The 23,629-nt window shown below is 36.5% G+C and overlaps 1 protein-coding gene across 1 annotated transcript; it reads left to right on the forward strand.

The window, feature by feature from the left end:
* Positions 1 to 20,817: 20,817 nt before the first annotated feature.
* On the forward strand, positions 20,818 to 21,898 carry LOC123865797 (tigger transposable element-derived protein 1-like). The gene has a single exon (XM_045907032.1). The coding sequence runs from the start codon at positions 20,864 to 20,866 to the stop codon at positions 21,896 to 21,898; it is 1,035 nt and encodes a 344-aa protein (XP_045762988.1). The 5' UTR covers positions 20,818 to 20,863.
* The last annotated feature ends 1,731 nt before the right edge of the window (positions 21,899 to 23,629 follow it).

Here is a 23,629-nt window from a genome sequence, read left to right on the forward strand (position 1 = left end):
TGCGCATTTGATCTTCTGTGTGGAGTCCGATATCTATCTTCCTTTTCTCCTTTTTCCTTACGTGGCATTTTAACCTGTTAAAAAAAACTTGAGGGTCAAAGCTCCTTGGGGTACAAATGGATCGTGATCCAACGAAACCCAAAACAACATGATTTACTGTAACCCAATTGCCAAAAACATAAATCATATTTTTTAAAATAGGTATATAATTTACTTTTTTCCCGAAACTCAGTTTTATACGATCGGGTACGTATCGCACGTGCGGTGCTTTAACATCACTTATAGGGCTGTGTTTATATGTCTTCTTACGACCGGGATCACATTTGGGTTTTACTGGAAGACCTGGAGCTGAATACCTAAAAATAAAAATATCAAATTATATTAAATTTTAGTCAATAATAATTCAATAAAAACTTATAAATAAGTGTCTAAACAATAATAATCGTTAAGAAATGTTGAACAAAAAATCATAAATTAGTTACGTCAAATAATGAATTAACCCTATTAAATTATAAATGTGAAACTTCAATTTGGCTGTTTGGAATAGATATAGCTTATTGCCTATTGCCCAGAACTAACACATAGGTCATTTTTATTCCAGAAAATAGCGTTACTAGTTTTCAACATAAAACCATTGCTAAATGTCATATATTAATATTTAAGAATAAGTGCGCTAAAAATTAAAAAAATTACAACCAAAATGTGTGTATACAAGATATTACATTGTAATATTCAACTATGAATGCGGCCCTGGACGACCGGCACAAACCAACCTATGAACAGCTAATTCATAATTACAAAGCTCTTAAAACTAATTAACATAAATCTATGATACACTATGTACAACGTCATCATTTAAGATGATGATGACGCAGAAGGTGTCATCTTAGAAGATAGCTCATTCGCTAGGGCTGATTGCAAAACATAATATGTTGGAGCAGTTGCAGCCTTAGCAAATAGCTTTGAACCAGCCAGTATCCACTTCTTTAGTTCACCTTCTGGTGACCATAGTTGGAAGTGTTTTAAGAAGGCAATTGTTGCCCTATCGTCATTCAATGGGCCACTAACAGCAGCATTGACAAATTTTTCAGATGACTCCAGCACTTTTGACATGGCTTCATTCATCATAATCCTTTTGCCATTTGGCGTTTGCAAAGTCATGGTCTGCTCAACGTTAAAAGCATAGCAAAATCGTTTCAAATCAATAACATCTACCATTTCTTCTTTGGGAAATAGTGATGGAATTAGTCCATGTGTTAAAATGGCAGGAATGTCCTTAAATTCTGGATTGTCTATTTTATATTGCATGACCATGCATGTCAAGTCAGCCTTTCCTCTCACATTTGTCTTAAGAGCAACAGCAAGTGCTAATTGCGGGAAAGATGCTGCAATCCTACAAAAAAAAACAGCTATTCACTATAACAAACACTTTTACAGTTTTTCCTTAAATTTCTTACGTTTCTGCTTAGATTTTGGAATCAGTCTTTTCCTAGACTTTTCTGGAGGCACTATTGGTATTCCTTCCATAGCTTTTATCAAAAATTGATGTTAAAAACATAGATCACTAGACAACACACCGGGAGCAACTCACTACCATCTTAGAATCATATCATGCTGTGATTGGTCAAAATGGATTTGGTTTGTTTTGATGTCACAAAGCACGTGGACTTGGTTCGTTTTGGAAAAATCTACTACTTTTAAGACTAATTTTGATTGAAAATCGCTGGACTTGAGTCACTTTGGTAAAACATGAAATGTATAAATTTAATAGATCTTTCAAAAAATAAAAAAAAACCTTATATGCCGGTAAAAGTGGACTTGGTTCGTTATGAAATGTAACGTCACATTTGATAATAGTATTAATTTTACGTATTCTTGAATTTTATTTTTATTACTTCTTTTTTTTTAAATTTCAATTACATGATTTTCGATTTCGGCAAAGCAATCAAAAATGTTTCTTGTCGGATAACATAGCCATCCTTTGTCATTATATTCGCTTATTTCTATATGTTTATGAAAAGCCTCTAGTTCCTTACTTTTAAATACTTCAATGCATACTGGACAACTTTTGAAAACTTTTTTTTGCACTCTTGTCACGAGCCATCCACTATAATATGCTATTGCCTCACACCTCTCTACATCTGTCGGGGATTTGCCTTGAATAAGTTTATTTGTATTTATATTTCCAATGTTCAAATCATTTATATCTATTTCTATGTTTTCTGTGTTTTCTTCATTATTATTTTGCTACTTTTAATAAGATTATTCAAATTTTTTAGGCAAAAGTCCCCATCTTTTTCACAATTGGCCCCGACAGAATGAGGAGATGTTAAATTATTAATCATCAATGTCTTGTATGCTGCTGTAAAACCATATGCATTGAGCATATTGTTTGAATGGCCCTGTGCTCTTATAGCACCAAAAAAGTTTTCTAAGGGGTCCTGATTAAAATGTCGCAATAAAAGTGATGTTAGATTGAGGGACTTTAAATGATTAATTAATAACTGGAACCCTTCAATCGTCGTTATCCAGCTCGAAATTGATGGAACAGTGGCTTTTCTCCCATCCTTTGTAACAAATACCATCGACTTTAAAACTTCCTCCATGACTGGTGATGAGGAGATTTGGGAGTTACAGCAGTTCTATAAATTTTACCGTTTCTTATTTTGACATTTTACGATATCTAAAGACTAAACAAAATCAAAATGAGATTGCAACAGAGTCCAGGGGGAAGGTTATCGTGTAAACAAGAAAACAGTAGTCCAAAACAAGCCAAAATCATAAACGTAGTAGAGATCGTCGTAGTCCAAAAGCGAAGCACAAGTCGTAAAATCTCACAAAATATCGACTGCCACAACGAACAGTATCGAACCTGCAAATCAATTACTTTACAGTAGAGCAGTTTAAAAGTTTATTTTGACTCAGAATAATAAGTTTTAATAAGTCATGAAAATTGTACCCTTATAACATAGCTTATGTTAGATATTTTTGTATTGCTCAAACATAATAATAATATTTTATGTATTTTTCTAAATTTTTCACATTCGATAGTTAAACTTGTAAGTTTAAGCTAAAATTTTATCGAAAGTGGTAGTTTCGATAGTATTCAACGTTCATAAAATTTTTACAATTAATATCGAATCTACCAGTTTCGATACTATTCTTTGACAATATATGTTGTAGAAACAAACAAGTTTATCACTTTCGATACTTTGTTCCTGAAATAATTCTATTTGATAGTTGCATTCTGAAACAGGAGTGGATAAGAAAGCCAAAAATAGTTTTTTAATTTAATCAGGCACATTTTATTAATCATAAAACAAAACAATTCAATCGTCTTAGTATGAGATCCATCATAAACAACTTAGACTTATTAAAAACAAATCAAGTTTTAAAGCGTAATAATCCTTACTTATAGTAACTTAAATGTACTTTTGTACTAAAAAAATATGTGAGCGCTAAGTCGTGTTATGCAAATAAATCACATTTACGTGGTGTAGAACCCTTAATTAAGTATTACGATATTCAGTCTTTTAAGTCTAATGCAAATATATTTATTAATAAATTAATAAAAAGAACTTAATTTTAATAGGAGAACTTAATTCTCTTCATCACTCTGTAAAACATCATTTTCATCATTACCCACTTTAAGATTTTTAAAGAATGAATGATATTGCTTAGGAATATGTCCTGCTTCGCAAAGATGGATTAAATCTTTGTATTTGGCTTTAGGCATCGGCAAACTACCCGAATATAGTGGTTTCAATGCATCGGTGCAGTTCGAAACAACTGTCTTTTTATTGCAGCGTGTCTGAACTAATATACATATATCAATATATCATTTATTCATTCTAAGTTCTTAAACTATTTCAGTGCGCAAATAGTTATTCTAAATATTATTTTACAATATTTTCCTATAAAAAGTTGGCAAGAACATACGAATAGGTTTGACAACCCCTGTACTAGTAAACACTGTATTACAGTGGGTTGACTTCTCCCATTCCTAAGAACTTAATTTAAATGTGTTAGTATGGTGGTGTGTATTCAATCTGAAATAATCAGCATCTAAATCATATTTATATAATATAACATGAGGTTCCGACCTCTTAACGACGATTTCCCTGATATTCCATTTGACTGTTTGATTTAACGAGTTTTTTTTGTAACAATTCTTTTAAATTATAAAACATGTATTGAGACACTTCTATAACTTGGTATGGTTCACCATTGGTTTTCGCCCAACGAACTAACGCGTACCACTGGTCTGGTGTATATATTATTTTACCCTTAGCAAACCTCTTAATAAGGGCATGTACACTATCTGCTTCTTGCTGTGTGTGACCAGTCTCAAGGAAGCCATGTACTCCACAAATCTGGTCTACCTTCTGTCTGTATTCTTAAAAAAGTTCCTAAGCTCTTATGTGAGTTCTCTAAGGCACCTATACTTTCATGGAGTCCTCATATTGGTTATTGTTTGGAGTATTCCTAAGTCCTCATTCTGGGTGCCAAAAATCGCATGATATATGACTTGTGCAGCAGCAATGTTATCCATGGCTGTTTCAATTTTCCATGTGATTTCAGCCCATGCTTTATAGATTATCCACATACCTTTTCCGGAAAACTCTTCCGCGATCTGTGTTTCCTACCAATTACAATCCGGGTATCTTTAAAACAAGAGTGAATAGGCACCTTCTAGGTAAACGCGTCCCATCTTAGACTCCACATCACACTTTCCATCAGGTGTGATTGTGGCCAAGCGCTTACCTATAGTGAATAAAAAAAAATCTATATCATCTGTGCTCATAGCGCCTGTTGTCCTCGTTATGCTGCAGGTCTTAAGCTCTTCAGTTGTTGCTAAAGCATATATTAGAAAGTTTAGAGGAAAGAATGCTCTTTGCGCGTTTCTAGCTCCAGCTATTAGAACAACATCAGCAAATGCACTCAAAGCAGGTGCAACTCACACACGAAGTAGTGTAAGATATCGTATTACATGAAGTAGTGTGAGTGAGCGTCAACTGGTTTTACCACGTCTTAACCTACTCGCACTACATCCTATCTACCAACTTTTGTTTACCTACCTACATATATTTATAATTCTTATTGATAACCCATATTTAGCTTAATCTTGTTAGTTTATAAGTACTGAATTTGTTATACCTAGATTTAAGTATTATAACTACACTGGACAGCAAATAAACCGGGCCACCCGCTACCTTGGAAGTCTGATTCGATTTTCTCAAAAAGTATAAAACTTACAACTATCAAAATTATACTTGCAGAAAGTGCATTTCATGATGATTAAAATGAATGGAAATTCATTGCGATTAATCAATTAATTAAGTGTTTATTAAGGATTTTACAAGGAAGAGTCGTTTTCCAGCCATGTTAATCGTAAGTAATCATGAAATGAAAACAAAAATTAAAGCCAGAAACAAAGATAAAATTAAAAAAAAAGTTTTTGGTCAGTATTCAGTATTCCCTCCCCTTGCTCAGATAGCTGCCAACATCCTCGTATTCATCCACCTCACGAGCCTGACGATGAAATCTCGAGGAATTGCATTCCGCTCCTCTTCAATTGCAATTCCCAGCTATGGAAGCCTTGTTGGAGCAGGCATCCGGGCTCGAACCCGATGTTTCAGCTCATCCCATAAGTGTTCTATCGGATTCAAGTCCGGGCTTCGAGCTGACCAGTCCATTGTACGAATGCCGACGTCCGATATCCAACTTCTGTTCTGCGAAATCGCCACCTCAACGCAGTTCAAGTCCAATAAAGTCTGCGTGACGAACGCCAAGTGGTCATAAGCCCAGACGCCATCAGAAGGATACTTGTTGAATGGAACCTGACTCCAAAGAGAGCTGCAACAGGCCCAGCATTGACGGTAGCCCACCATGAAGCACGACTTGAATTTACTCGAGAGCATAGGGACATGTCTTCCTGTTTAGAGCCTTTTTTCTCCAGTTTATACCTCGTGTTTCTTTAATTTCATTTTCCGTACTTTGAGTTTACACATTGTGTAGGTGGTATATATAGTTATCATAGGATTGCAATGTGTTGGAACTGGCTGTAAACTAAATTGTTTATATTTAAATATACAGGGTGGTCAAAAAGTCGTAGATCAAACGCAATAGGGAGATAGAGGAGGTCATTTCCAGCAAAAAAAAATCCTACAGCATGGCCATATTTAAATTGCCCTAAAAGTTATGAATATTTTTGGGTTTTTTAACAAAATACCAAATTCTCTTACAATTTGACTAATTAAAAAAAAAATGTGATAAAAAACAATAAAACAAACGATGTTGTGTCATTACTAGATAATGTATCAGCACTCAAAACCTTCTATTGAGGCTCTGGCTACCAAATTACAAAAGCAATTAATTTTTTTCCAAAACTTTTAAAGCGTTACCAAAAATTAAATGTCACTTTAAAAGCGCATTGTGAAAAAAAAATGTACTACGGAAAAGTGACCCTGTGTTAGAAAAACTTGCTGATTTAATGCCAATTCAAATGAGGTATAACACATTACTCGTTGTTTCGTAATTCTGGTATTATAATCGTTTTTTCATATGAAGGTGCAAATTTCAGTTGATTAGTTTCATTCAAAATAATTTTGAAGATTATCATGCTGCTAGTTAAACTGCTAGTTTTTTGTACGTTGGAATGCTAGAAACATCACTGTGCTTGTCACACTTAAAATTTGTGAAAAGGACAGGAACTCTTCACTACCACCACGTGCCAGAACTACCCAGGACGCCCGTCTAGCAAGTCATTCAGATAGCGATATCTTTTCTAGGAAACAAAAGAATAAATAAAATATGCCTCTCTTTCACACTAATCGTCCTTCCTTATTTCAACAATGCAAATAGGAACGATGATTAGTGTGAAAGAGAGGCATAGTATCTGAATGACTTGCAAGACAGGCGTTCTGGGTAGTTCTGGCACGTGGTGGTAGTGAAGAGTTCCTGTCCTTTTCACAAATTTTAAGTGTGACAAGCACAGTGATGTTTCTAGCATTCCAACGTACAAAAAACTAGCAGTTTAACTAGCAGCATGATAATCTTCAAAATTATTTTGAATGAAACTAATCTACTGAAATTTGCACCTTCATATGAAAAAACGATTATAATACCAGAATTACGAAACAACGAGTAATGTGTTATACCTCATTTGAATTTGCATTAAATCAGCAAGTTTTTCTAATACAGGGTCACTTTTCCGTAGTACATTTTTTTTTCACAGTGCGCTTTTAAAGTGACACTTAATTTTTGGTAACGCTTTAAAAGTTTTGGAAAAAAATTAATTGCTCTTGTAATTTGGTAGCCAGAGCCTCAATAGAAGGTTTGTAGTGCTGATACATTATCTAGTAATGACACAACATCATTTGTTTTATTGTTTTTTATCACATTTTTTTTTAAATTAGTCTAATTGTAAGAGAATTTGGTATTTTGTTAAAAAACCCAAAAATATTCATAACTTTTAGGGCAATTTAAATATGGCCATGCTGTAGAATTTTTTTTTGCTGGAAATGACCTCTTCTATCTCCCTATTGCGTTTGATCCACGACTTTTTGACCACCCTGTATATCTCAAACAGGACGTCCAAGCTTTTCTTTTTACTGATATTTTTCCAAGAGCCCTTCGTGCTGATAACGTGTTGGGATATTTTGAATTTATAGGAAAAATATCAGTAAAAAGAAAAGCTTGGAAATGTCTCCCATACTTATCTGGGATTGAAAGAAAAACATAGAATTAGCCAGCTGCTTCTCTTCCCGTGCAGATCGTAAAAATAATAAATAAATAAATATATACGGACAAATAACACAGATTGAGCCCCAAACTATGAGCTATCCCAAAACTAAGTTCGAGGCTTGTACTATGGGATACTAACTCAACAATACTATATTTTATATGTACATATAATAAAATTGTAGAAAAGTGATGTCTGTACAATGGAAATATATAAAACAAAGTTGCAGGGATTGTTATTATATCGATGCCGAACCCGAAATTGTAATTATTTTTTTTTTGTCTGTTTGCCTGTGTGTTTGTGCACGCTAATATCAGAAACGGCTTATTCTATTTAGATACGGTTTTCACTAATATATTGTAGTAAGCTTCACTTAACATTTAGTGTTTATTTCATGTCAATCGGTTCATAAATAAAAAAGTTATGTCAATTTAAAGAATCACGGCGAACATTTTTAACGTACAGAGTACGTACTACACGCCTCGCGCCTGAGCGTCCGTGGCTATATAAAGCGCGCTGAGAGCTATTCCACGCGAACGAAGTCGCAAGCACAGCTAGTATCAAATAGATGTATAGATAAACATCAAAGAAAAAAATCGATCAAGGAATAAGGCACCGTGTAACTGGTGCCACTAGTCCTGGGGTTGGTTATGGTTTCCTTTTAGTTTACGGAGGTCAGATGAGAGTCAGAAGAAGAAGAGGTATAGGTATTGCAAGCTTTAATATGTAGGTACTTACCTGATTTTTTTTGTTCCCTCACATCTTTGCCGCTCTCGTTGAAATAAAGTCAACAATGACTCCATTTTCTTTTTGACGATGGAGACATCGCAATTAAGACTGCTAGCAATTTCTAGCCAGCAGTCACTTCTCTTCGCTTTCAATTTATATTCATTATTTGTTGGATCCCAAAGACACGGCTTCTCTTTATACAAATCTATTAATAAAAACATCGTCGTTACTCCATTCTTTGTTTTTCTCCATGATCTAAATGGCGAGAAATATCCAAGTAATTATCAAATTGGACGTCTACACGCTACGCACTCTTGCTTCAACTGAGCGTTACAATGGAACACCCGAAAGGGTTTTTAAAAAAAAGATTTGTTTTACACAGAATAAGATTAACTTTAATATACTTGGAAAAGACTTGGAAATACATTAAGATTTTAAGAGACGTTCAACCTCTTTGAGTTGTTAGACCGGACTGACTGAATCCACCCGATCCGACACCTCGTCAAGATCGAGCCGCTGCTGGGTCAGCTCTCCAGCTTACAGTTAAGGGATGTAACAGTTCGTTGGCCTTCGGCGACCGTCCAAACAGAGTTCGATCAAATAGCTCGATTTCTTTGATGTTACCCCCACGCTTCGGATCGCCGGCACACGCCAACGAGCGATCGTTGGCATTCGCTAAGCCGTCCAGATTGCAGCAACGAAGGTCAATGAAACCCGTTCGTTGGCGTTCGTTTGGCCGGTCTGTACGCAGCATTACACGTTCTAATCTGTTGCCACTAGAGGTGTAAAAGTAACGAAAACGAGCGTACCCGTATGCATTCGTTACTATGACAATTAGGACTCGTTACTTTCGTATCGTTACTCGTTATTTTTGATACCACGTAAGATGAACGAATCGAGTCGTATTGCGTACGACAGTATGATGTCGCGGCGTCCGCATCGCAACATTCGTAATTTGTAGAAAACATACTTAGGTCTACATTACATACAAAGCTGCGAAAGGTTAATTTTCTTACTTTTCCGTATTTTGAACCGGACGTGTGTTTAAGTTAGGTATTCTCAAATTAGTTTGATTTAATAAGTGTAGAACTACAAGTGAACTGTTGACAGAATCTACTAAAATATTAAATTTTTTAACCTTGAGCTTATATTAAATATCTATAATTAATAAAATTGGAGTGTCTGTTTGTAATTTCGAAATAACTACCTCATATTAAGCTCATATGGTTATTTGAACAATACTATAACAGAATCACACGTTTTTAAAAATTTTGTCTGTCTGTCTGTTTGAACGGGCTAATCTTCGGAACGGCTGAACCTATTTTGACGGAACTTTGATATTGAAGGTATCTATACCAAGTAAACACTTTGTTGTTGGCCTCGACGACCCAACTCTTCAACCCTGATGCTGTAAGGAATTGCATTCCTAAGTCCTGGTGAGCCCCCGGGATTTTTAAAGAATCACCCGTTTAAATGTTTTTACGTGATACAGAAACAAGTTTCATTCCGGAGACAGGCTATTACCAGGCTATTACGGAGAGGCTACTTTTGTCCTGCAAAATCAAAAGTTCCCACGGGATTTTTAAAAACCTAAATCCACGCGGGCGAAGCTGCGGGCATCAGCTAGTATCACAATAACATCGCAATCTATTATCGTAATATATATGGATTATAAAGAAAAAGCCACAAAAAGCCTAAGTAAAATGTAATAAAATATAAAAATTATAATAAAATAAGCCTTGTAACACCGATTTCAGTACTCGACCCGATAACTAGATGGCGCTAGTTACCTGTTACTTCGCGTTACCGTGAACTGCGGGTCAGTTGTATATATCGGCTAGCATATGTTTGTTAAATCATTCTAATCAAATCATTTCCGAGTCAGTTCCGGATTCCTTCGCTCGGTACTCAAACGAGTTACGAACTCTGCATCCACATCTGTTGGGACAGAGTTAAACGCTAGTTTCAGTAGTACCAACCTTCATAGGTGGCACGAACCCCTGCATCCACATCTGCTGGAACAGGGCGTTCTGGAAGCCTATGAAGTGTCAAACTATAAGATTGTACCTAAACTAAGTGGTGAACCAATATATATAGTTTCCGTCTAGTTCGACCTCGTGTTTTCTTCATCGCCTGCCTAACCTCCTCTACAAATTGGCGATCCAACGTGCAGCTGGTCCAACGCCTCAATAAATTGGCGATCCAACGTGCGGCTGGTCCAACTCTTCTACAAATTGGCGCTCCAACTGGTGGCCGATCCGACGCAACGGCCGACGCGACTACAAGCGACTTATGAAGGACGACGAGCAGGTCTTTGACGAAACGTGGATCTCCGTGGACGTGGATCCACACAACATCTTTGAACTCTGTGAAGAGAGTTTCTGAACTACCTTGATGTCACTATGCGTTCTGTTAGACTGGAACCAGTATCTTCGCCTTCGCTTCATGAAGACAGTCAAACAAATATGCTATCAGACTAACCTTATAGTCCGCTCATCTCTTCGACACTCAGCCCACTGAAGAGGAAACACTTTGAACTTTTTGATGATTATTATCCTGTACTAGATGCTCTATATGAAGATGCCATGGAAAGCTGGGAAATTATGGCGACGCACCCAAATATTTTCTTACCAAGAACGAAAATGTGTTCAATCCTAATGGGAAGCAAGCTACTTTGTCCTTGGAGCAGTTTCAGTGCAGGGGGAGGGTGGATAAGTACTTTGTTAACACAAAGCCTGAACGAAGATTTAAGAGATTGGATGGACGAGAATAATTTCTTACCAAGGCTAACAACAACAATTCCTCGATGCCATCGAGGAAGATCTCCAAAGAACGACTACGTACAATTAACTTCCTGTCTCTCTCGTCGGGACGACTTCGCAGACAGAGGGGGAGACTGTAACACCGATTTCAGTACTCGACCCGATAACTAGATGGCGCTAGTTACCTGTTACTTCGCGTTACCGTGAACTGCGGGTCAGTTGTATATATCGGCTAGCATATGTTTGTAAAATCATTCTAATCAAATCATTTCCGAGTCAGTTCCGGATTCCTTCGCTCGGTACTCAAACGAGTTACGAACTCTGCATCCACATCTGTTGGGACAGAGTTAAACGCTAGTTTCAGTAGTACCAACCTTCATAGGTGGCACGAACCCCTGCATCCACATCTGCTGGAACAGGGCGTTCTGGAAGCCTATGAAGTGTCAAACTATAAGATTGTACCTAAACTAAGTGGTGAACCAATATATATAGTTTCCGTCTAGTTCGACCTCGTGTTTTCTTCATCGCCTGCCTAACCTCCTCTACAAATTGGCGATCCAACGTGCGGCTGGTCCAACGCCTCAATAAATTGGCGATCCAACGTGCGGCTGGTCCAACACCTCTACAGCCTAAAATTATTTATTGACAATAAATTTTACAAAACAATTTAACGATAAATAAACATTAAAATAGTTTTGCTTTGAATGAAATTAAACAAAAAAAACGAAATAAAACATGTTTCAAACAAAATTAAAATAACAGCAAAAATCTTTTGTTAGAATGAATTAAACATAATAATAAATTAAAAACATATTTTAAACAAAACTAAAAGAACTTTCTTAGTATGAAATTGAACCTAGAGTACTGCAATTATTATGAGTAGGTACGTGTTAAAATTTAACACCTTGCTCCTCACGTTTCAGTAAATAAAAAAAACATATTAAATAAAGACATTTAATGGTAGGAATCTTTGGTTCATATTAAAAAATAAAATCTTTTCCATTCGCTTTGGTTGAATAGAGCTGCGCCTCTCACTTAGTATTTGGCCCGATTTGGAAAAAGTCCTTTCAGATGGTACCGAAGAAGCCAGATGGCGCACCCGTTACTCAGTAACGCATACATACGGTTCGCTACAGCTCTAGTTGCCACGCGGCTTCTAACGACAGTAGCGACAAATAACTGCGGCGGATAGTTATATCTCATGTTCGGCATTCTGACCCTACATCGATTTTCTTGACGATATCGTCGTAAATTTTTCAGTAAAGAAAAGTGCAGCTCTTGAACGTCATGCCGCTCTACAATTACACGTCTTTTATCTACAGTTTTTCGCCATTTAAATCCCAACTTTAACAGAACTGTGCATAGAGTTGAAATACTTCTATCATTTAGTTTTTCTTGGAATATTCTTTTTAATTTAGTAAGGTAGGTAACTCGTGATGTTCTAAATGATAATTTTGAAAAGTTGAACGTATAACATTAACATTAAAGTTGTCTAATTCCAACTTTTTTACACGTTTTTATTTATACGGTCTTTAGGTGTTTGTCTTTGAGCTCAGCATTCTGTACAATAAAACTATTATACATATTTTTACATTCAAATCCGCCATCAGGTAAAATAATGATCGCGTTGTGTAGCGCGATTTACGAACTGGAAATGATTTTATGTGCTCATCAATTGGATATTAATGTATTGCACTGCACTGATAACACTTTTAGATTGGTTCTATAAAATGTTTTATGTAATCAAATGTACAATAATATAAACGCTGGTAATATGTAGCCGGTAGCACCGCGAATGCCTCGAGCCGCGCGCCGGCGCCGCGAGACCCCGCTCCCCGCTCCCCGCAGCCCGCCGCCGCGCAGGCCTGGTCCAGTGCTATCGCACTAGACATCAATTTTTGTCACAATTTCAGGTAGCACGGCATTAACACTGCTTTGCTTGCCACGTCCATCAACTGGTACAATATTTTTTGCTAATAGATTTGAAATTCGTCTTACCCTTTTACTTGTAATGTTATGAGCATTGATTCTTACAAACATGCGTTCGTTTTTGGCCAAGTAATAATAAATAATAATTGTAATTTCTTGATTTAGGCTTTAGTGCTATCGAGCGTGTCAAGACGAGCTCTTGATTTTGAGATTGGCACAATTTCTATCATCCTCTGTAGATTTAAGTCCTGTGCATTTTTTGAATCACTGTTGTCAAAGTTCCTCTCTCCAAACTACTAGCCATGCCTACTTGCTTCTTGCCTTTTACTGACAATACTTTAGGTGGCTTTGTATAATAAGTCTGAAAATCTAGCTGACATAGAATTTTTCAACTGACGCACAAGTTCGGTAACTTAATCGTCGTTAATGTATTTTGCCGATGCATTTGACAAATGTTTATTTATGGCATTTTTCATCAACATCAACTTCGATAAAGTTACGCTCTTTTCAGTTGGAATTTCTTCTGTAATAGCTTTAAAGATTTCTAAGACGTTCGCTGCTTTGGATAACATTGCCCAATCTGACGGTGAAAGACAGGTTAAAACTGGATTGTCGATTTCTAGAACACCGATAACTGCTGCTCTAACTTTCAAAATGCGGGATAACATGTTAAACGTGGAATTCCACCTCGTGATGCAATCTTGCTTCAATTTGATGCAGCGAAGGTTTAACTGATTTTGCATATTCGATAACTTCACTAATGCTTTTGAACTTCGTTTGAAATACGTTACTTTATCCTTTATTTCTGTCAATTCGGCTTGGATGGCCTGTAGACCATCGCCCAAAACTGTATCTGCCTTGGGGTAACTTCCTTTATTAGCTCCTCTGGTACATAGGTCTCATCAGTATCATAAGTTGTGTCAGAGCTATCTATAAGAGAACTTGTACTTAGATCTGTTGCATCAGCAGTTGTGCTGCAGGACTCTTTTGAGGTCTCTTGTAAGCTGTCAGTATTCTTTTCAGTCAATGGAATAAGTGCATAATCCTTATTTATATCGTTTTCTAAAAATATAACATTTCTACTTCTTAAAACTTGTTTCTTTGACTCATCATATAACCTATATCCTTATGTGTCACTACAATATCCAACGAATATTAATTTTTGAGATTTACTATCCCATTTTTGTCTTTTCTCTTTGGGAATATGCACCATAGCTTTACAACCAAATATCCTCAAATTACTTAGGTATGTCTGGCTTCTTTCCACTCCATACTTCCTCAGGAGTCTTGTGTTGTAGCGACTTCGTGGGAGCTCTGTTGATGACATATGCTGCTGTTGACACTGCCTCAGCCCAAAATTGTTTAGATAAACTGGAATTTAAAAGCATACATTTAGCTCTCTCGACCAAAGTTCGATTCATTCGCTCGGCTAAACCATTTTGCTCAGGCGTGTAAGGATTGGTTGTTTGATGTTGGATACCTGACTTTTTTAAGAAGTTATCAAACTCATTATTTACAAATTCTTTGCCATTATCTGTTCTTAATATTATATAATGGATTCTGACAGCAGCGAGAGTTCTAGGTTAGGAACTCCGCCACGAAAAGTTTTAAAAACAAAAAGGCACTATGACCAAAAATATTGTAAACTATGGGAGAAAGAGAAGGAATTTTCAGGTTGGCTGCAAGAAAGTGCTAAGGGCGAAGGATATTTTAATTGCAAAGCATGTAGGTGTGATCTTAACTGTGGTGGTAGAAGATTTATCTATAGTTACTAATAAATAAATAAAATTGGAGTGTCTGTCTGTAATTTCGAAATAACTACCGCATATTAAGGTCATATGGTTATTTGAACGATGCTATTACTGAATCACACGTTTTTCAAATTTTTGTCTGTCTGTCTGTCTATCTGTCTGTCTGTTTGAAAAGGCTAATCTTGGGAACGGCTGAACCGATTTTGACGGGATTTTCAGAGACAAGTAGAGAATTGACCAGGGAGTAACATAGGCTACGTTTTTAACCGACTTTCAAAAAGGGAGTTGTGTTTTTCTACCTATGTACACCGAAATCTCCGAGATTTCTGAACTGATTTGCGTCATTTCTTTTTTAATCGATAGAGGAACTTTGCGACATAGTTTCATAAAAAATTTGGAGTCTCAATACATGACTATTATTATTATTTACTTTTATTTAGTTCATCCCTTTCCCAGTTCCCAGGTCTCGTACCTACGTTATCTTTGGTTGGTTACGCTTTGAGTCAAATTTTAAGTATGAAGCCATAAAGATAGCTCATTGAAATTTACAGGATTACTAGATGATAAAATAAACAAGTTTTTAAAAAAGGTCTGGGCAGAATTTTATCAGTGACTTTTTTTTTTTAATCAACTTCGAAAAACTTATGTAGGTTTTGAATTTTTACTAACTATGGGATTCAACTTTTTTTTACGACTTAACGGTATCAGATCTGACCACAATTGTTTTTTTATATGCAAGGCATGCTATTTACCTAGCTAATAAAAAAAAAATCAAGCGCATATCTCAATAATTGAGGCCTCTGTGACGAATAATCTCTTGCAAGTCGGGATTACTCAAAAAATTAGAAAAAAAATCATAACTCAAAAACTACGCAAAACCGCAGAACATACATAGGGGTGATTCAGGTAGCCCTAGTATTGTTCTACCTCTGGACAACCGCTTGACACTATTTATTGGGACACCCTGTATATATAAATTAAGATAAGACAAGAACAAAGGGGCGGTATTGTAAATTGTCATTTTTTTTTTTCTCTTTAGTAAATAAAATCTCGTATGAAACTTTGGAAATTTAATAAATTAGTAATAAATTCTAAATGTTAATTTCTTTGATGTTTTATTCACCAATCTATTCGTGACCTTTGGCGTCCCGGAATCGAGAGCACGGCTAAGTAGACCAAACCCCTGACTTGCGATTAAAAGTCCAGGCCTCGGCAAGTCTATCTGAGCTGATTTCTATCCAGCTGGCTGGCGCCCGAAGGTTTTCCCTATATCCATTCTCCGTATATATATTTTTGTCAGCTGGAAGTAAAATCAAGCTAAAATTATTAAATATATATTTTTTTTAAATTTTTTTTTTTTTAATTTTTCACCTATTGGTGGTGAAAAATTTCTTTGTGACACACTATAGGTATTCAAATAATATTATTTTTCAGGTGACCTAAAGAAACTTATTCAAAATGTTTGCTCGGATTCTGAAATAGCCAAAGAAATTACATTCGAAAAAACTAAGGCACAAGCCATTGTTACAAATGTAACAGGAAAATTATCTCACAGTGAATTAGTTAAGACTTTACAAACTGAAAAATTTTCTTTGATTGTTGATGAAAGCACAGACAAATCAACAACAAACCACTTGGCACTCATTGCCAGAACAGCAGTAGACTTCAATGTGGAAGATAATTTTTTATGTTTAATACCAATTGTAGAGGGCACTGCCTCAGCATTACATAATGAATGTAAAAAATATTTTGATAATGAAAATATTCCTTACAAAGAGAACATGATTGGGTTTGCAGCTGATGGTGCAAATACTATGTTTGGTTCACACCATTCATTGTCCACCCTATTTGCAAATGAAATCCCACATTTATTCATGATGAAATGCATTTGCCACTCGTTTCATTTGTGTGCTTCTTATGCTTGCAAAACTCTTCCGAGGGGTGTAGGGGATTTTGCAAGAGATGTATACAATTATATCCAAAATAGCCCAAAACGTCTGAGTGACTATAAAGAATTCCAGTCTTTTCTGGATATAAAACCCCACAAACTTCTACACCCAGCTCAAACAAGATGGCTGTCTCTACTTCCTGTGGTCAAACGGCTTTTAGAACAGCTTCCAGCTTTAAAGTTATACTTTCAAAATGCTGTTTTGAATGATAGGCTACTTGCAGCTCAGACCATCCATGTGAAGTCCATGGATCCTTCAACAGAGCTATACTTAAATTTTTTAAGACCATGTTTACTTAAATGGGTGATTTTAACTTTTTTGTTAATACACCTATACAAGTACGGCCCTAAATATGTAGTTAATTAAAAAACCAAACCAATGAGGACAACGGTCTAGGTATGAATATTTTTGATGAATCAAATATAAATAATTCATGCCCATCGACGAGTGGCACATCCTCGAAAAAAAGAAAATCCGCAAATCCTTCACAGTGGAAACGGAATGTTATAAAGAAATCTATTGCTTCTGGAAAAAACTATTTAAACTATAAAGGCCGCGAAGTAGGAGAAAAAAAAACTGGACCGGATTGTTGTTGCAAGAAGTATAAGTGTTTTGTTCAAGTTAATGAAGAAGCGAGAAAATCAATATTAGAAAGTTTTGATAAATTGGGAGAAACGTATGTGCAGAATGTATATTTAGGAGGACTTATTAAAACTGGGAATGTTGAAAGAGAAAGATCAAAAACTGTTATGGGGAAAAAACGGAGTTGTTCACATAAGTATTATATTGGAAATAAAAATATACAAGTTTGCAGAAATGGCTTTGCATCCATCCATGGAATATCTAAGAAGCGTGTAGATAACGTGGCTAAAGAGTATCGTGACCCTACTGTAACTGTACCAGCTCAGTCTGAGCGTGGAAAACATCAAAATAGACCAAATCGTATTTCTAGTGCATGGGTTTCCAAAGTTGACTCTCATATTCGAAGTTTTCCACGTCGCGAGTCACACTACAGCAGAAATAAAAGCTCTCGTTATTATTAATTTAGATCTGCTCGACTTATGTACGGACAGCTTTCATCCGTTTTCGATTGTAGAAGAACGAGCTTTTCGAAAATTTTGTCGATGGATTCCAGGTTATCAACTGCCGACCAGGAAAACTTTGTCAAATTCCATCATGCAGGAAGCGTATGTCAAACTGCAAGAGGATGTTAAAACTAAATTGCAAACGGAAGTTCAAAGCATATGTCTCACTGCAGACATGTGGACCTCCCTGAAAACAGAGAGTTATATTGCCCTGACTGGACATTATTTAACTGAAGGAATAGTGTTAAAAACTGTGTTGCTAGGCTGTTGTCACTTCCTGGGCCATCATACGGCAGATAACATCGCTGCGGAGATAAACACTTTAGTAGAAACTTATGAGGTCAAAGAAAAAGTTAACTTTATGGTTACAGATAACGCTGTCAATATACATAGTTAAAGCTGTAAAAGAAGTGTTGGAATAGAAGCATTTCGGATGCTATGCCCATAGTCTGAATTTAATTGTAGAACATGCCCTTCAGCTAGCAAAACAACAAGTCGATAAAGTGAAAAAAATTGTAACACATATTAAAAAAAGTACGGTAGCCGCAGAAAGGCTACATAAATACCAAGTGCAACAAGGTCAAGACCCAAAAAGACTGTGCCAAGGCGTTACATCGCTGGTTTTATGACATCTATCGATAGGTGTGACGACAAACCGTCCCCTATCAAGATTTTCTTGTTTTCTTTTTTTTCTAAGAAAGGGATGACCATGCTTTTCACCCAATCATCGAAAATGTCGCCATCAAACCAGCCAGATGACCTGTTATACCTTGCATTATACGGTCCTCTCATGGTCCAAGAATCGTATAAATGAGCTGCCTTGTAGACCCCATAAGGCGGCAGGAAATCACCATCTGCTGTGGCTGACATAATCAATGATATTGACCCTTTAGAGTGGTTGACAGATGCCTTACGATTCATTTGTAATTAATATTGGGTAAATCATGGAAGGTGTACTGTCCCCTCCGGCTCTCGTGAGGCTGATTTAATAGCTGAATGATTCGAGATTCGGGCTCAATATCTTCATCTGTAATTGACGGCCAAACGAACTTCATATTCTTCCCGCAGCTTTTTTTCAAAAAAACCCACTTTATATTCATGCGTATCAAAAATTTTATCCATTATTTTCCCTACATAATAAACGAAATGGGGCCTACTTTCATTTATTCTGTATTTGACAATAACCCAGTCATCTACGTCATATTTTAAATCCATATCGTACATAATATTCATCATGACGTTTTCTTTATTACTCTCAGTTTCTACCTACTAGTGACTTTGATGCTTGTTGTAATTTAAAACTTTGGTAATCAAAGGGGATGTTTGAGATTATTTTTTGTTTTTCTTTCACTACCAGTAAATCACCAGGGACGGGTTCTGATGGCACTTTGTTTACTAATGAATTATCATTAGTAAACAAAGTGCCATCGAATTCGTTTAAAAAACATACTTTCTGATTCAATATTATTGCATATTGTATCCGTATCAATGTCAAATGCACCGATATTCAGTTATCGGTAAAATTGGTTACATCGTAAAATGAAACCAATCTTCAAAACACCGAGCGTCGAACCAGCCCGATTTGGTACGGTTGTAACGAGCTCCTTCGGGCCCGTTCTCAGTCCAAGTCTCCCACATGTTTTCGGCTTTATACATAAACAACGTAGACAGGTGCCAGTTCTCTTGCTGTAGAACTACATATCATTATTGATGTCGACGCTTTCGATGAGTTTCGTATAATCTCGGGATATTTGGTCCCAAGCCTCACCAAAACCTTTACTGAGCCAGGGTCGTTCACAAGGCAGGTTGGTTTCGTCGGAGTTCCAGATATTTGTATCTGACACGGCTTCAGTCACTCTTTCGAAATTGTCGCGTTGACAATGGTTTTGTTTACCTCTGCTCAGCCAAGAGTAATATTCCTTGCCATTCTATGAGACAAGAGATTTATGGCGTTTCTGTATCTTTATTTGGTTTTCTCCAAAGATTATTCGTTTTATTTTCTGGATCAACCAAGTGATATCCAAGCACATAGAAGGATTATCGTTAAAAAAAGTTTGCGAAACTCGCTGGGAGAGTAGAGTTTCTAGTCTTGCCGCTGTTCGCTTTAACTACACTTCAGTCCGCGATGCCCTTCAAAATCTGCACGAAGAAACTAACGACTCAGTTGCAGCATCAGAGGCGTTGTCGCTGATTCAGAATATGGAGCAATTTGAATTCATAGTTACGATGGTGGCTTGGGATGATATATTATTTCAAGTAAACATTGTAAGTAAAGCTATGTAGTCTAAAACTATGAATCTACAAAATGCATCACAATTAAGGTACCTGCGGGTAACAAGGGTCGGTGTCTTTCAAGGTCCATTATTACAAAAACATATTTCTAATACATTTATTTAGATTCCTTTCACGCACACATCTAAAGAACCAATCAGAAAGCTAATTTTCGAACGCGCAACCCCATGCGATCCACCATCTTGTCAGTAGCCACGACGCCGTCCGACGAGTAGGTCTACGCTACTCATTAGTAAAAAACTTCGCATGAATGCAGAATTTTTAGGCCAAAAATACACAAATGTAATGTAATCTCTAGTTAAGGATTTCAAAAAAAAGTTATTCCGGACAAATCAAGGTAAGTTAATCATTAATTTTAATTTTTTATGTAAATTTTTCATTTGATTTTGTAAAACTAGTCTAAGAGTCTAATGAGAGCCACATTCTGGGCAGGTAATAGAGGCCGGCCCTTATTAAACTTACGAATCTTGTAATATTTTTAGATACTGCATTTCATTTAAATGATATTTTCTGAGGTATATGTCCAAAACTAAAAATACTTATTTAGATAGGGTTTTAATGAAATGAAGTAAGTCAATTACGTCAAAATAAAATCCGTTTGCCAGCTTTTAGGACACCAGCCATGGAACCTATCGCTCGTGGAAGCTGGACATTGGAACAGTTAAAAAATGCCATGGACGCCGTTAAAGGAGGAGTGATGTCTCAACGTAAAGCGGCCACGACATATGGTATTCCTAGAAGAACTTTAGTAAATCATCTGAAATCTGGAAAAATAGAAAAACAAATAGGGCGTCGCACAGTTTTGACCGCAGAACAAGAAAATGACCTAGCATGGAGAATCAAAAGACTTGCATCCATAGGTTTTCCTTTGACACCAAAAATCATACGACATCAAGCATTTATTTTTTGTGAAAAAAATAACATACCAAATAAATTTAACGAATCTCTAAAACGAGCTGGAAAAGATTGGTTAAAATTATTTTTAAAAAGGCACCCTGACATTGCAAAACGTAAGGTCCAGATTCTTAACCCAGCCAGGGCACAAAAATTAAATAAGCCAATTGTAACAAAACATTTTGAAGAATATAAAAAAGTATATGAACTACTAAATATCAGAGAAAATCCACAGCGCTTGTTTAACATGGACGAAAAAGGTTGCAGGCTAACTATACACAAACAACCAACAGTTTTAGCTAAAAAAGGATCAAAAAGAGTTCATATGGTTGCACCTGAACATGCAGAAAACGTAACAGTGGCAGCTTGTGTGAACGCATTGGGTAATCCGATTCCCCCAATGATAATATTTAAGGGAAAAAGACAGAAACCTGAATTCAGTGACAATTTACCTGCTGGATCACTTGTAAAAATGGCTCCCAAAGGAAGCATGACTTCGTCATTATTTGTAGACTTTATTCGTCATCTAGGAAAATATAAACCCGAAGGTAAGTGTCTGTTAATTTTTGATGGTGCTTCCTGCCACCTCGACTATGATATTGTTGATGCAGCAGATGAAGAGGATATTGTTTTATACTGCTTACCTTCTAATACGACACACGAACTTCAGCCGTTGGACAAAAGTGTAAACAAATCATTTGAACACTATTGGGATCAAGAGACTTGTGGCGGTTGCTCACACCGAGACCGCTGCCGCGCGTGAGGTGGGACCACACCTCGCGCCATCTCTGCTTGCCCCGTGCTCCGCACCGGACCGCGGCGCGGGGCGCGCGCATCGTGTTTCGAACTAGTCAGTCTCTCGCCGTGCCTACCTACGTCGCACGCGTTTGTTCCGCGTGCTCATACTCATCTATACATATAATAATTATTGTAAATATAAATATTAAAAATAAATAGTGTGTAGAATTGTGTGTGTCAATATATACCCCACAGACTTTATCATTTTTGTATCAATATCCTGACAAAAAATTAACAAAAACGCGATTTAACTCAATTTTTAGTAAAGTATGGTCAAAGTGTATGACTCACAAAAACATAGTCAGTGGATTCAGAGCTACTGGGCTTCATCCCTACAATCCAGAAGCAATACCAGATATAGCATATGCTCCCTCAGTTTTGACTGAGAGACCACCAGAGCTAGAACATGTTTCCACAGAACATAATATATCTCCAACTCCTGGTCCTAGTCGTATAAATTTACAGCATGCAGTGCAGAGGCCTGATGATAATAGTTTAGATTCCACCGAGGTCTTCTTTGAAAATCATAATTCATGTTCACCATCTTTGCTACATCAAATTGACTTATTTTCACCTGTTTCAATTAGTGCAGTAGTAAAAAGACGGTTAGTTGATTATAGCTCATCAGATTCTGAACTTCCAAATCCAAACATACCCATAGGACGTAGTAAGTCTCATGCAATAATAAGGCCACCGATAATTTATAGCTCTGAATCTGATACTTCTATTACAGAAGTACTTATTCCTCGACAAAAACTTATCCCTCAGTATTTCCGTGATGTATACAGTTCGTCAGATGATGAAAATATGGACCCAATATCAAGACAAGAACATACTCCCAAAAAACAGAGAACGTGTAATGAGATGTATAACACAAGACAAGTACGTGAGGGTTCTGCAACAACAAGTGACTCAGAAGACAACTTGCCTTTATCAAGTTTGAAAGCAAATAAAGTTGTAAAGTCCCCTTTTCAACAATTAATACCAACACCGAATTTAGCTGAGGTGAAACAAAAGAAACCAAGACGTAAGGCAATCAATTATAAAGCCCGGATAGTGACCAAAGATTTGTTTGCAGAAAGAGTGAATAAAAAGGATGATAATACGAAACAACAAAATAAGAAAAGAACAGAGAACAAACAGCGACAAACAAAAATAAATAAAATAGAACAGCAATCACAGAAGAAGACCGAAAAATGTGTAGAAAAATCACGCACAGTCAAGAAAAATAATGATAATAAACAAAATAAAGAACAACAGTTAAGAAACAGAAGACAGAAACAAACAAATCAAAGTTATAGACAGAAAATAAAAATAATTAGTGACACCCAAATAGATCCTGCTGATAAATGGTACTGTCATGCCTGTAACACTGAGAGTTTTGAAGACATGCGCCAGTGCCCAAAATGCAAAAGATGGTTCCATGAAGACTGTGTGGGTCTGACAAAAGAAGATATTGATTTTGAATGTCCTTTGTGCAATTAGCTGACCAAAGCTGAGAAAATCTCTTTCATATAGTCTCTATAGTTTAAGTTAATACTGTTGTGCCATTTTTCAAACTAAGGATCAATTCACACGTACCACAACCACACCACAGCCACAACCACACCACAACGACGCCATGTGGTCGGGCGTATATTTTGTATTGAAAATTAATATTACAATTCACACGTACCACATTTTGCCGTTGTTATCG

This window comes from Maniola jurtina, chromosome 5, assembly GCF_905333055.1.
Source record: "Maniola jurtina chromosome 5, ilManJurt1.1, whole genome shotgun sequence".
NCBI classification, from domain to species: domain Eukaryota; kingdom Metazoa; phylum Arthropoda; class Insecta; order Lepidoptera; family Nymphalidae; genus Maniola; species Maniola jurtina.